The 15,412-nt window shown below is 39.3% G+C and overlaps 1 protein-coding gene across 1 annotated transcript; it reads right to left on the bottom strand.

Moving 5' to 3' along the window:
• Nucleotides 1-2,630: 2,630 nt before the first annotated feature.
• Nucleotides 2,631-15,045, bottom strand: LOC131427394 (uncharacterized). The gene is made up of 2 exons (XM_058590549.1): nucleotides 14,624-15,045; nucleotides 2,631-3,112 (listed from the first exon to the last, which is right to left on the bottom strand). Exons 1-2 carry the CDS (start codon nucleotides 14,916-14,918, stop codon nucleotides 3,054-3,056), a joined length of 354 nt encoding a protein of 117 aa, XP_058446532.1. The 5' UTR covers nucleotides 14,919-15,045; the 3' UTR covers nucleotides 2,631-3,053.
• Between the last annotated feature and the right edge of the window lie 367 nt (nucleotides 15,046-15,412).

The following is a 15,412-nucleotide window of genomic DNA, read 5'->3' as shown; positions in this document are numbered from 1 at the left end:
AAGCTTACGACGCACCCTTCAGATTGAGGGAGAAAGTTTTAATTTACTTAAATAAATTAGAGAAAGAGAATGTGATAACGCCGATAAAGACCAGCGAATGGGCATCACCTGTGATAGTAGTTATAAAGAAAGATGACCAAATTAGACTAGTAATTGATTGCAAAGTTTCGGTAAACAAAGTTTTAATACCGAATACTTATCCCTTACCTTCTGCTAACGATTTATTTGCTAAATTGGCAAACTGCAAAGTTTTTTGTTCACTTGACTTGCAAGGCGCATATACACAGCTAGCCTTAACAGAGCGGTCTAAGAAATTCATGGTAATAAACACTATTAAAGGTTTGTTTACTTATAACCGGTTACCACAGGGTGCATCTTCTAGCGCCGCAATATTTCAACAAGTTAAGGATCAAATACTGAATGGTATTACTGGAGTATATTGCTATCTAGACGACGTACTGATTGCGGGTGAAAACCTGAATGATTGTCGTGATAAACTGTATTTAGTTTTGGATAGGCTTGCGAAGGCAAATATAAAAGTAAATCTAGAAAAATGCAAATTCTTTGTTTCTCAATTAAATTATTTAGGACACATAATAAGTGAAAAAGGGTTACTACCTAGTCCGGAAAAAATATCTACTATCCAAAGAGCAAAAGTGCCTAGGAATGAGAATGAGTTGAAATCCTTTTTAGGATTAATCAACTATTATAATAAATTTGTTTCTCATATGTCTTCCAAATTGTTTTATCTTTACAATTTGTTGAGAAAAGATGTAAAATTCGTTTGGGATAAAAATTGCGAAAAAGCATTTCAAGATAGTAAGCAATCTTTGATATCAGCGAACATACTAGAGTTTTATGATCCCAGGAAAGAAATTGTGGTCGTGACCGATGCCTCAGGCTATGGTCTGGGTGGTGTTATTGCACATGTGATAGATGGCACAGAAAAGCCAATTTGCTTTACTTCTTTTACGTTAAATGACGCGCAAAAGCGATATCCAATTCTTCATTTAGAAGCCTTGGCTTTAGTTTGTACAATTAAAAAGTTTCACAAATACCTTTATGGGCAAAAGTTCATCGCTTACACTGATCACAAGCCATTGATAGGAATATTCGGCAAAGAAGGCAAAAATTCAATATTTGTAACAAGACTTCAAAGGTATATTCTCGAATTATCAATTTATGACTTCGAAATCCAGTACAGGCCTTCTGCGAAAATGGGTAATGCGGATTTCTGTTCGCGATTCCCATTAGATCAGTCGGTTCCCGTAGAATTAGATCAAAATTTTATAAGAAGCATAAATTTTAGCAACGATTTCCCAATTGACTTTGTTATTATTGCCAAAGAGTCAAATGACGACATTTTCTTAAAACAGATTATGACTTTTATGCGTGATGGTTGGCCGAAAAAGTTGGACAAACGCTTTTTAGACGTTTATGCCAATCAGAATGATTTGGAGATAATTGACGGATGCGTATTGTATCAAAATAGGGTGGTGATTCCACATAAAATGAAAAGCGGGATACTTAAACTTTTGCATGCCAATCACGCGGGAATGGTTAAAATGAAACAGTTGGCAAGAAAACAAGTGTACTGGTTTGGGATAAATAAAGATATTGAAAATTATGTTACAACATGCGAAGTTTGTAGTAGCATGGTAGTAGTGCCAAAAACAAAGGTTTTGTCTCATTGGACACCTACTACAAGACCTTTTAGTCGAATTCATATCGATTTTTTTCATTTTTCTCACCACACTTTTTTATTGATTGTTGATTCATTCTCAAAGTGGTTGGAGGTAGAATGGATGAGGAAAGGCACGGATTGTGCAAAGGTGGTGAAGAAATTGGTAGCTTATTTTGCTAGATTTGGCTTACCAGATGTTCTGGTTTCTGACGGCGGTCCTCCATTCAATTCATACTCATTTACAAACTTTTTAGAAAGGCAAGGAGTTAAGGTGTTGAAAAGTCCACCATATAACCCTTCAAGCAACGGCCAAGCCGAAAGACTTGTAAGAACAACGAAAGAAGTATTAAAAAAGTTTTTATTAGAGCCGGATTTGGCTAACGTTGATATGGAGAATCAGATTAATTTATTTTTAATGAACTATAGAAATAATATAGTGACCAGCAGCGGGCAATTCCCCTCTGAAAAAGTTTTTAGTTATAAACCAAAGACGATGCTTGATTTGTTAAATCCTAAATGTCATTATAAAAATTATTTAAATTTGCCACAGTCCCCTGATGATGAAAGAAATGATTTTCCTAAAATCAACAAGAGGTCAAATGACAACTTGGATGATCTGATGGAAGGGGATACTGTTTGGTACAAAAATCATCATCATCACATACCTAACAGATGGGTAAAGGCAACCTTTTCAAAACAGTTTTCATTAAATACTTTCCAGATTTGGCTTGGAAACGTGGCCATAATGGCGCATCGCGAACAGATTAAACCTTACTACCAATACGACCCGGATGCAAGGCCGAATATCATAATGATGCCGGGTATACAACAGGAGAGGCGCGACGACATACAAAGCGAGGAGAATTTATACGGGACCGAAAGCGGTTCGGAGGAAAACCTGTTCCGGGGATTCTCGGAACAAGATCTGGCAAAGGCTGGACGGAAAAGGAAAGCTTCAACGGCGAACTTGCCGGGAGGCTATTTAAGACGCTCAAAGCGCCCTCGAAAGCGGAAAGATGATCCTGATTATTTCTTTGATTGATAAATTTAGTAACACCAACTATTTCGGACATTAGTCCATTCTGAACATGAATTTCGGATATTTATATTCATTTCTAAAACATTGATGAATTATTTTGGATGAATAAGTCCATTCTGAACTTGTTTATTAGAACAATAAAATTATAATATGTAATGTAAATATTTAAAAATATAATGTAAATATTATAAGCAAAACTCTAATAAGGGAAGAGCTGATGTGTATACCTACACAATATTAATACATGGTCGATATATTTGTCAACCTACAGTGCTGCCAATTGTAGAAACAAAAGAATAGGATTAAGCGAAATGAAAAAAAAGAATATACTTACTTCCTTCTTGATAATCGTTGAGTACAGTCGTGTTTTCGATCGTCCGAAACCCTTGCTGAAAAGAATAAAAGAAAGTGTTTAAATAAGGATAAAATAGTCAGGAAACAAGTCAGTCTTAAATCATGGCATTAAAGACTTGGACATTTGAGTTGGTCAAGAATCGAAATGCTTTTTAAAAAGCAAATGGTTGAGGGTATCAATGTGAACCCTAGAGATTTTCACGAACGGGAAGTTTGTGATGGATGTTTAGCTGGGAAACAGCAAAAGATGAAGTTTATTAACATGGAACTTCCAAGGTCTAGAAGACCGTTAGAGATAGTTCATACGGATGTTTGTGGAAGTATGGAAAAGGACACATATGATGGTTTTCGCTACTTTGTAACATTTACCGATGATTTCACGCATTTTGCGGTAGTTTACCTCATGAAAAATAAATCAGAAGTCCTCGAAAAAATGAAAGAATATGAAGCAATGGCAACGGCATGTTTTGGTCAAAAAATGTCGATGCTACGTTGTGATAATGGCGGCGAATATACGAGTGCTGAGTTTCAGAATTTCTGCAAAAAAAAGGGAATTCGAATAATGTATACAGTACCATACACATCACAGCAAAACGGTGTAAGCGAAAGATTAAACAGATCTTTGATGGAAAAGGTTAGAGCAATGTTGTATGCTAGTGGTTTATCTAAAGATATGTGGGGTGAAGCATTGTATGCTGCAACATATCTATTAAATCGTTTACCTACGAGTGCTCTAACAGAAGCGAAGACCCCATTTGAAATGTGGTTTGGAAAGAAGCCAAAAGTTAACCACCTTAAAATATTTGGTTGTAAAGCTTACAGACAAATACCCAAAGAAAAACGTCATAAACTAGACTCAAGAACACAACCGTTAATTTTTGTGGGATACGCAAATAATGGTTATGGATTGTGGAGCATAGAAACACGTTCAATTGTAATTGCCAGAAACGTCACATTTGATGAGAAAATGATGGGTAATCATAAAGAAACATCAAATGACGAAGGACAGGTTACAATGTGCCATATTGATGTTGTAATCCAATCCGAGAAAAGCCAGACAGAGGGTATCTACGAAGAACTGGAATCGGAAAATGGAAATGATACAACTATAATAGAAAATCTACACAATGCTGATTCGACAGAAGAAACTGACTACGAAAGTACGTATGAGGACAATATAGATTATGAAACAGCAGAAGAAGGCACTGCTAGGGAACAGCAGGAATTGCGAAGAAACGCTAGAAACAGAAGAAAGCCTGAAAGATTTTCAGAATACGTTGCTAAATTGACATTAGTCTATGATGATGAAATTCCACAAAACATTGAACATTTGAAAAAGCGGGATGATTGGCTAAATTGGAAAGCAGCAATCAAAGAAGAGCTCAAATCTTTGATTCAAAACAAGGCATGGACAGTGGTTAACTGTGTGCCAGAAGGTTTTAGAGCAATTCATTCAAAGTGGATTTTCTCAATTAAGGAAGACGGCAGATATAAAGCACGATTAGTCGCTAAAGGGTGTTCACAACGTCCATGATTTGACTTCAGTGAAACATTTGCACCTGTGGCCAAATTGGAAAGTGTTCGTGTAATCCTAGCACTCGCAAACGAACATAAAATGCATGTTCATCAGATGGATGTAAAAACAGCATTTCTCAATGGAGAATTGGAAGAGGAAATTTGCATGAAATTACCTGCGAACAAAATTGGAAAAATTTTTTCTGTCCGTCTACACAAAAGTATATATGGATTGAAGCAAGCAAGCAGATCATGGAATAAACGGTTTGACGATGAGATTAAGCAACTTGGATTCATCGCACTAAAAAGTGACTGCTGCATCTATATGGAAAAATCAAAAGAAATGTTGATTTCCAAGGATATTGAAAAAAAATGACTGGATAAAAATCTAGCTTGGAAGGATATTCCAAATGAAAAATTTAAAAAAAGTAAAACATTTCCTTGGTATGGAAATAATTCGCGATATTGAAAACCAAACGTCGGAAATTTCACAAGCAGAATATGTGAGAAAGGTCCTGAAAAAGTTTGGAATGATTGACTGTAAACCAGTGGGGACACCGCTGGATGCAAATGCAAAATGGTCAAATAATGGTTGCAAGCCAACTGAGCATCCTTACAAAGAATTAGTAGGATGTTTACAATATCTCTCTTTAAATTCAAGGCCGGATATATGAACTGCAGTTAGCAAACTCAGCAGATATAACAACTGTGCAACAGACAAGCACTGGTCAGGATTGAAACGTATATTAAGGTACTTGCAAGTAACCATGCATACCAAAATAGTCTATACATATGGAAATGATCAATCACCGTTAGTAGGATATGCTGACGCTGATTTTGCAAATGATACTGATGATAGAAAATCTGTATCATGTTTTGCTTTCCTGTTATATAGAAACTTGGTTTCGTGGTCAACGAAACGGCAAGCAACGATTAGCTTATCAACGACAGAAGCTGAATTAATTGTATTATGCTCAGCGGCAACCAGGCTTCCCAGCAGTACTACTTTTCAATGACATCCGCCACAAGATAGCATGAACTGTCTGAGCACAAAGTCGAAAGCTCAGTCTACAATATGTGTGCAGCATATGCCGAACTGTAATGGCAACAGCGCTCGCATGCCTAAATGAGTGCTGTCACTGAGACAGTTTGAATTCGCCAGATTGGTGAGAGTATTCCATCCGGAGAGTAGTCAAACCGAACGGGCTGTTTGTATCCTGTTTCTTTATGTCCGCTCATTCGCAGTAACTGTTACGGCGACAGCCTTTGAAAATTGAAGACATCCTTTGATTTTTAGGGAATTACTGTTACGAAGGGCTGTCGCGAGACGGCTGTCTCATCAATGTCTCTTGAAGCAATAAACCGGCTGTTTCTGGAGACCAGCTGTGGTTAAAAGTGCGCTCGCACAATTTCGGCTGCCTCAATGAAATGGTACTAGTACATACGATTGCGTTGTTGGGATTACCTTTGCAGGAAACTTTAGGGTTTCATTACATTACCATTGTGAAATAAAGAAATTGTTTTAGATTTATATATACTATCGGCGAAGGCAATGAATTGTAATAACTAACGAAAATTAAGAGATGAACACAGAGTTTTGTGTATCGGCTCATATATCTGAATTACTGAAGTATTCATCCTTAGTGCTTCCTTCTTATTCCTAAAGAAACAGATACACTAGCATTCATTGATAATACTCCGAAAATATCTTATGTTATTCTGAATAATGACTGTAGACGCACCATCCAAAAACAGCCGCCGGAGTAAGGACAACATACATTTGAAAGGAGATACCGTTATACCGACGGGTGACAGGTAAAGATATATGTGAAGTTGTTATGCGAAAGAGGGAGAAGAAAAAAAGTATAGCATAAGTCAGAAAACAGGAAAAGCATAGTCTAAATAGTGCAAGAAAGGTGATAGATAAAGCTACTTAGAAATATTTTTATAGTCGGTTAAAAGGGCGTGTGAATTGAAAGAAGGAAATTTGAAATTTATATAAGGTGAGGAAAAAGATAGAGTATAATATTTATCCATTCTAAATCATTTGAAATACCGTAGGAGAGATTTCGTAAGCATTCGAACTAGTAACCTGAAATAGAAGAGAAAACTATAAATGTAAGTAAGAAAAATGAATTTAAAGGAAAGTGAATTAAAATTGATTTGTATGTTTTAAAAATAAATAGTTTTGAGCTGACTCAACCAAAAGAGCTGCTACGGAAATTTTGTTTGTTTTTTTTTGTGAATTCGGTTTACAGTAGTTCCGAACAATCTCAAAAATTTATAATGATTGGTTCAAACCCTAACCCCGAGAATCCCGAACAGTCTGGCTACAATTGCGCGGCTTGCCATCGTCCCGATAACGATGAAACGAATATGGTATTTTGCGATCACTGTCAAAGATGGTATCATTTCGGTTGTGCAGGTGTTAATGACGACGTACGAAACATTTCCTGGAGTTGTCCGGATTGCGAAGCATGTGAGTCGGATGTTGCTGATTCGTCTGAGCTTCAGAAAGAACTGGAACAGTTAGAGGAAGAGAAGAAAAAGCAAAAACGGCAAATTGAAAGAGAGATGATTTTGCACCGGAAGAGACTGCAAATGCAGCAGGAATTGCTTGATATGCGTCAGCAGCTGGAACGGGAGAAGCGGAATATGGAATTGGAGTTTGAGAAGGCGCAGCTGGAAAAGAAAATTGCGGAAGAAGAAGAGCATCAGAAGAATCTGAACGAAATGCGGGCAAATATGAATGAAAAGTTGAAATTGTTGAAGCTGAAGCGAACTGTTGAAAGTGATGTTGGAGAGTTGCAGAGCAATAAAGAATCTGCCGTCGGGCGTGTAGAGAAGGAAGGCTCAAAGGAGAAAAGTCAAAACAGAACAATAGCGGAGAAAGCGAAAGAAGGAAAAGTAGAGCTCGAGAATAAAAAGTCGAGAAAAGGAAAGCCGGAAACTGCTGATCCGATATTAACGAGTTGTTCCGATATTCGAGGAGCGTACCGTAAACATTCTACACCGAAGGTGACGGATAGGGTTATCAACAAACAGGACGGCATCCCATACAATCTACCAGAGAGCTTTCCTTTGAATCGAGATAATGACGTTACACCATTCGGTCATCCGGAAATCCCGAAAAAGAAGGAAAACAATAGCGGCGGGAAAATGAAAATAGTGCCTGAAGTTACGGAGTCTGAAAGTGAAAATAGTTCAACGGATAAAAATGACATTTCGGATGAAGATAGCTATAGCGATACAGAAAGTTACGTAGAAGAAGAAAATAGCTCGGTGGATGAAGAAGATAGATTCGAGAAAGAAGATGGCAGCGAAATGGAAAAAGAGAGTTCTGGTAAAAGTGAAAATGATGAAGTACCAGCAAGAAGAAAAAAGGAGACGCAACTTCGCAAGCATCGTAGCCAATACGACCCGACAAAGGCTCAGCTTTCTGCGCGTCAGTTTCTTTCAAAAAAGTTACCAGTCTTTTCTGGGAAATTAGAAGAATGGCCTATGTTTATAAGCAGCTACGAAACGTCAATGAAAGCGTGCGGATTTTCAGATCTAGAAAATTTGGCACGTCTTCAGGAATGCTTGAAAGGTGAAGCGTTGGAAGCGGTAAGAAGCAGACTACTGTTACCAAAAGCTGTCCCAAAGATTATTGAAACGCTAAGGATGTTATTTGGCCGTCCAGAGAAACTCCTCAACATGTTATTAGTTAAAATTCGAAGTACAGCGTCCCCGAAAGCAGATCGTCTGTCTAGTTTCATTAGTTTTGGGATAATAGTGCAGCAGTTAGCTGATCATCTCGAAGCAGATCGCGTAAATCCCATGCTTATCCAAGAGCTGACTGATAAGCTTCCGGCGGCCACGCAGCTACAATGGGTGCGTTATCGAAGGAAAAGCAAAGTAGTAACGCTGCGAACACTGTCCAACTTTCTGTCAAATATCGTGAAAGACGCAAGCGAAGTGGCATCGTATGGAGATGCAGCACGATATATAGAACAAGGGTTCCGAAAAGGAAAAAAGGAAAAGTACGATGGATTCGTACACACTCATAGTGTAGAACAGTCAAGCGTAGTGAAAGCAAGAGGTGAGAGTTCCACGACGAAGGAACGAAAACCCTGTCGGATTTGCGGTAGAGTGGATCACAGAATAAGAAACTGTGAAATGTTTCGCAGATTACAGTTAGCTGACCGCTGGGATGCGGTCCAAAAGTGGCAGTTATGCCAGGTGTGTCTAAATGAACACGGAAATGCTGAGTGCAAGTTGAACATCCGTTGCAATGTTGAGTCTTGTAGAGAGCGCCACAATTCGTTGCTGCATTCAACGGTACCCATCATACGCTCAAATTGTAACGTTCATGCTATTCAACGCAAACCTTCCATTGTATTCCGAATGATGCCTGTTACCTTGTATTGCGGAAGCTGTAGTGTGAACACGATCGCATTTTTTGATGAAGGTTCTTCATACACGTTGATTGAGAGATCGCTGAAGGACGTGCTAGGAGCTCGAGGTGTGATTCAACCGCTTCGGGTGACATGGACCGCCGGAGTCTCGCGACTCGAAAAAGGTTCGCAAAAAATAGATTTGTGTATTTCGGCGAGAGGTTCAAGACAACGTTATCCGTTGAAAGGCGTCCATACAGTAGAAAATCTCAAGCTGCCGCAACATTCACTTGATGTGCCGCAGTTGATACAGTAATACACTCACCTTCAAGGGATTCCGGTGTCAAAATTCCAGCAATCCACTCCACAAATTCTCATTGGACTAAAAGATATACACTTGTACGCACCAATAGAGTCAAGAATAGGTCAACCGGAGGAACCGATTGCTGTTAGATCGAAACTCGGATGGACTGTCTATGGACCGACGAGCGAAGCACATTTCGATACCGGATTAGTCGGACATCATTCATGTAACACCGTATCAAATCAAGAGCTTCACGATCTACTGAAAAGTCATTACGACATGGAGGAAACGGGAATTTCGGTGGCATTGCTTCCAGAACCGGAAGAAGACAGACGTGCTCTCGAAATACTGAAAGCCACGACAGTGAGAATAGGAGATCGATTTGAGATAGGACTTCTATGGAAAGATGATGATCCAAGTTTTCCTGACAGCTACCCTATGGCTCTGAAACGTCTACAGAGTCTTGAAAAGCGCTTAATTAAAGATCCCGAGCTGTATGAGAAAGTTCGCGGGATGATTGCAGAATATCTGGCGAAGGGATACGCTCATAAAGCTACGCTGTCTGAGTTGGCTGCGTTCGAGAGTCGAAAAGTTTGGTATTTGCCTCTAAACATAGTGCATAACTCAAGAAAAAAGAAGTATCGCCTGGTATGGGATGCTAGAGCCGCAGTCAATGGAGTGTCACTGAATTCGAAGTTATTAAAAGGTCCAGATTTGTTAACTGCACTTCCAGCAGTTGTTTGCAGATTCCGTGAGCGAGTGATAGGTTTCGGAGCAGATATAAAAGAAATGTATCATCAAATGAAAATACGCGAGTCCGACAAGCGCGTGTTGAGATTTCTATTCCGTAACAATCCCAATACTGTTCCAGAGGTCTATGTAATGGACGTGGCAACTTTCGGTTCAACCAGCTCACCCTGTTCAGCGCAATATGTAAAAAACTTGAACGCGAAAGAGTTTGCCAGGCAATTTCCAGAAGCAGCTGAGAAAATCATCAAAAACCACTACGTCGACGATTATTTCGATAGCGCAGACACCGTCGAACAAGCTGTAAGGTTGGCAAAAGAAGTTCGGTTTGTACACGCAAGAGGAGGTTTCGAACTTCGCAACTGGGTATCGAATTCCAACGAGTTTCTGGAAGCCATGGGAAAAGAACGAACCGACCATGACGTTCGTTTCAGCGAGGACAAAGAAACGGGTCTAGAACGGGTGTTGGGAATCGTCTGGAGTCCAACTAACGACGAATTTTCGTCGTTTTGCCCCCAAAAATATGAGACGATAAATTTGACAATTTTTCTATAAAATAGAAAATACATCGTCTGTATTAGAACTAATTTTAGAAACCCCAATGATTGGCAAAGAAGTTCACTGGTTACAAAATTAAAATCGTCTTCCTCACCCTAGGAAATTACTATGGAACGAACATCAAAAATTACTTATAACAGAGACATAATTTTTTTTTAAAGTTCTCCAGATATGATTGAACCATCGCTACCAAAATTTTATAGTAATCTATTGTTATGGCGGACTTTCAGTTTCATTAAAATTTCAGTGAAAAAAATTCGTAACTTTTGAGAAAAACAAAAGGTGCATTATGCCTCGGGCGTGCGTTCTACCCTATCTTCCTCTATATGAAATCAGCCGTTCTAATGGCTCTAAATGTTATCTAAAGAACTGTTAAGATTACTTCTTTGCAAATCGAAGGTAGAAATTGTCGCTCGAGAAACATCGATACTGAACAGGTCACTAAACGGATTATTCCGGGACGAAAGGAACACAACACAAGTCGACCTGTACTTTTTGGATTCCACATGCGCGGTAGAATAAAACACCGAGTGTATATTTTTTGCGTCTGCTTTATATGAGTGTAACTATGGGAATGAAGAATGTAAGAAAAGACTAAACAAAGTGCACAGAATTCATATGTATTACAATTTTCGCCTCATAGCCATTTCGGTTTTCGTCGCGTCACAGATATGACGGAAAGATATCGCACATTCAACACTCCTCCTCGATATTTTTAGCGGCAATCATACTCGATAAGTCCCAGCATCAGCGAGAACTGTTTCAGTTTTAGACATTCTATTGGCTTGGTCAGAATATCTGCGATCATAGAATCCGATGAACAGTATTCAACTGTTATGATACCCCTATCAAACAAATCTTTAGCAAAATGCAAACGTGTGTCGATATGTTTAAGGTAGCGCTTCGCCGTGGTCACGGGAGTTCGCTGCCTATCCCGGGGTTTCACGCACTTTACCCAAAATTGTGAGAAAACGGGAAAGAAAACGGAAATTCCAAGAACATACGATTCTAGATAATTAATTTTTCTATCGATTCGTATATAAATTGTGCCTGATAAACGTGTGTATCGAAAGATTTCGTGCGAGTTATAAAAATAAATGAGTTTTTCCTTATTCTTTCGCACGCACACAATGTCAACGCATGCATTGGGGTGTGCAAAATGCCACATGTGGTAGACGCTAACAACATTTCTTTTGTTTTCGTTTTCCGTTCTTTCTGCGTAAACGTTGAATATAGATGAAAATGTAAGTAAGTTTACTACTTTGTAAAATAATTACTATTCATGTTTCAATAGAACGAGAAATCAGTAATGATTTTCATCGTTACTAGCTTTGACGCTTTGTTGAAAACGTAACACATCCCTACATATGCGAGTTGTTTATAGCGAGAAAAGAAAAAAAATAAAACAAAATGTTTAACAAAACTCGCACGAAATCTCGCGAAAGAAAAGCTTTCTAACTGATATTTTTCGCCAAATGCATAGTAAAATCATTTACCTACAATTGTATGTTTTTGATTTTTCGTGAATCGGGTTAGTATTGGAGAAATTTGCAATTTAGGGTGAAATTTCGGCGACAAAGCAAGAGGAAGCAGTGAGTTGTCTCGCTTCGACCTGACCACGGCGAAGCGCTACCTTAAAGCGAATAGAAGGACTATCAACAGCGAAGAAATCAATACAGCTGATAGTATCGTTAAAAACAGTAGTTGGTCCTTTCTGCTTCTCACTAAAATCTTCGAGCAATTTCCGTAGCCACAAAGCCTCGGATAACGCAATGTATTCGGCCTCCATAGTTGAGAGAGATACATAAGTTTGCTTGCGGCTAACCCATCAAATTGTCGCTTGTCCAAGTTGGAATAAAAATCCAGAATTAGACTTGAAATCTACCGTATCTCCACTTCAGTCAGCATCGCTATAGCCTATTAGCTTGAGTAGTTCCTCTCTTTTGCTCGTCAGTTTAAGCACGTAATTGCTGGTGGTAATAAGATATCTAACAACTCTTTTTAGTTCTACCCAATCAGCTTCCGTTGGAGCGCTAACTCTTCGACTGAGGATAGCTACGCAAGCTGACACATCCGGTCGTGTGTTGGTAGCCACGTAAAGTAGAGCACCGACCAAACTTTGGTATTGTTTATTATTGGGCATCTCCTTGCTACCTTCTCGACTGCGATAGTAGCCTGTGTCTAGCGAAAGTTTAGATCCTTTAGCGTGGTCAAGATTGAATCGTTTTGCAATCTTTAAGATATAACTTTGTTGATGCATTGAATAGAAAGCATTTGCATCCTTTCTGATGCGAATGCCTAGGAAACAGCTAACATTGCCTAGTGATGACAAAGTAAACTTCTCCGCATGTTCAACTTTCGCTATTTCTTCCTCGGACACACTAGCAACAAGGATATCATCAACATATATAAGCAAGTATATCAAACCTTCTGAAGTTGCTTTCGTAAACAAACACGGATCGGCTACTGATTGTTTAAAGCCCATCACATTGAGGATCCCACAAATCGTTTCATTCCAGACTCGCGCTCCTTGTTTCAGCCCGTAAATACTACGTTGTAATTCACACACTAATTTTTCTTTGTTGCGCTGCTGAAAACCCTTTGGTTGCTGAATATAAAGCTCTTCTTTCAATGCTCCGTGCAAATAAGCGCTTTTTACATCAAGGTGTCGAATGTTTATGACCAGCCACAGTAAGCAAAACCTTCAACGTGGCCTGAGTAGCAACTGGTGCGAAGACGGAGTCGTAATCGACACCAAACTGTTGCAAGTAGCTTTGTGCCACCAATCGAGCCTTGTACCAAGTTGTATTTCCCACAATGTCTTCCTTTTTCTTGAAGATCCACTTGCTGCCAATAGGTTTACGGCCGACGGGTAAATCAACTACTGTCCATGTATTATTCTGCATCAAACTATCGTACTCCTCCTGCATAGTTGCTCGCCATAAATCCTCTTCAGGTCCTTGGACAGCTTCATCGTAGTTCACTGGATCATCTTCAACGACCAGGGCCACATCAACTACGTAATCCTGTAGCCTCCGGGGAAACACCCCTCTTATCGACCGTTTATCGCTGCCTTGCTGATTTTCAGCTACTGTAACATTCTCTTGATTCTCATCTCGATCACCAACTTGATCTTCGCAAACATAAAATTCATCGTCTGAATCGTAATCTTCCGAAATTTGTTGCTCCTTCTGTTCTTCCTGAACACATGTCTCCTCCTGAAACTCTACAGCTTCAGGTCATTCCAAACCAGTTTCCTCCCCACTCGTTTCATTAGAATCGGACTTTGCTATTTGGGAGCAGTCTTGTTGTTCAATAAAACGAGCATCACGACTAATCGTGATTCTGTTGGTTTCAGGATCCAAGAATCTAAATGCCTTGCAATCTTCACAATATCTAATTAATACAATATTAATTTTATCGCTTTCCAGTCCAATTTTGTTCGCCTAACACCAGGGATATATACATAAGCTGGACAACCGAAAACTCGTAAGTGACTTAACGCTGGTAGTTTTCCGAACCATTTTTCGTATGGGGTGGTATCGATAGCACGAGAAGGAAGTCGATTCTTGACATAAGCGGCAGTCATAATCGCCTCGCCCCAATATTGCTTTCCAAGTCCTACATCAAGCAACATACAAGTCGCCATTTCCTGTAAGGTCCGATTTTTCCGCTCAGCTACACCGTTCTGCTGTGGACTGTATGCAGCAGTGTATTGAGTTTGAATCCCTTCCTTATCGTAAAACACTTTTAAAGTACCGTTAACGTATTCTCCTCCCCCATCAGATCAAATTACACAAGGTACTCTTCCGAATCGTGTTTTAACATGAGCCATATATCGTTTTATACAATCGGAGACATCCGATTTTTGCCTTAATAAGCATACAACAGTGTAACGGCTGAAATCGTCGATTAGCGTCATCAAATATCTACAGCCACCCGGTGTCACGTTAGTCATCGGACCACATACGTATGTATGCACCAGATCGAGAATTCTACTAGTTCTGTTAGGGAGGTTTTAGAAAATGAAGTGCGTGGAAGCTTACCTTTCAGACAATTTTCGCAAATCTGTCGCATTCCGCAATCTTCCATTTTGAAACCAACACTGAGATTATCTGGTTTCAGTTTATCTAGAACACTTGGCTCTCGGTGACCAAAGCGCCGGTGCCACGCGTGTTGACAGAGTGGCAGATGCTGCATATCATTGCAGATTTTTGCGTATTCAGCTGTTTTCAGCACAAACAATTTTCCGTTCATTTCTCCCAATGCAATCGTTTTACCAGCTGCACTCGCTACAAAACATCGTGACCCAACGAAATTCACTCGAAAACCTTTTTCCATCAGTTTTCGTACCGAAATCAAACCACTATCTAATGTCGGTAAATAAAGAACTTCTGTCAACTTTACTTCCAGTACATTTCCATCTTCGTCGATACATTTGATAATACCTTCTCCAACGCCATGTGAATTTGACACGGAGCCATCAGCGAGAACAACTGCGGGCAAAATTTCATCCGCTTCAGTTGAACCGACGTGTCGACCAGGCACTCCGAAGAAAAATTAGCATTAAAATTGTCCGTTGACGATTTACCACCAGTTACCATGAATTCAGCGACCCCTTTATAACGATAAAAATAGTCTTATCGAGTAACACTGTTTAAGTTGCTTACCATGACCCCAGAATAAGTAAACAAACAATTTGAAAAACAGATCCCGGAATATAGAAAAGGGTTTGTATATCAGGTACGTAAAGTCTGATTGGATCGAGAATAAATAGCAAATGCAACTTATTTCCATCGGTAGAGTGTATGGAGTCAACGAAGCGAATCTGAAAA

The sequence above is a fragment of the Malaya genurostris genome, chromosome 2 (assembly GCF_030247185.1).
Source record: "Malaya genurostris strain Urasoe2022 chromosome 2, Malgen_1.1, whole genome shotgun sequence".
Lineage (NCBI taxonomy): Eukaryota > Metazoa > Arthropoda > Insecta > Diptera > Culicidae > Malaya > Malaya genurostris.
Note: the sequence above shows the minus strand (reverse complement) of the source record. Positions and strands in the feature narration are given on the sequence as shown.

Bases quoted from the DNA above. Each gene is read 5' to 3' on its own strand.
- LOC131427394 (XM_058590549.1), bottom strand. From the start codon at position 14,918: ATGGAAAAAGGTTTTCGAGTGAATTTCGTTGGGTCACGATGTTTTGTA. The intron at 3,113-14,623 runs GTAAGCTTCCAC...TATTCTTTTCAG, and splicing joins TTGCGAAAATTGTCTGAAAG to CAAGGGTTTCGGACGATCGA.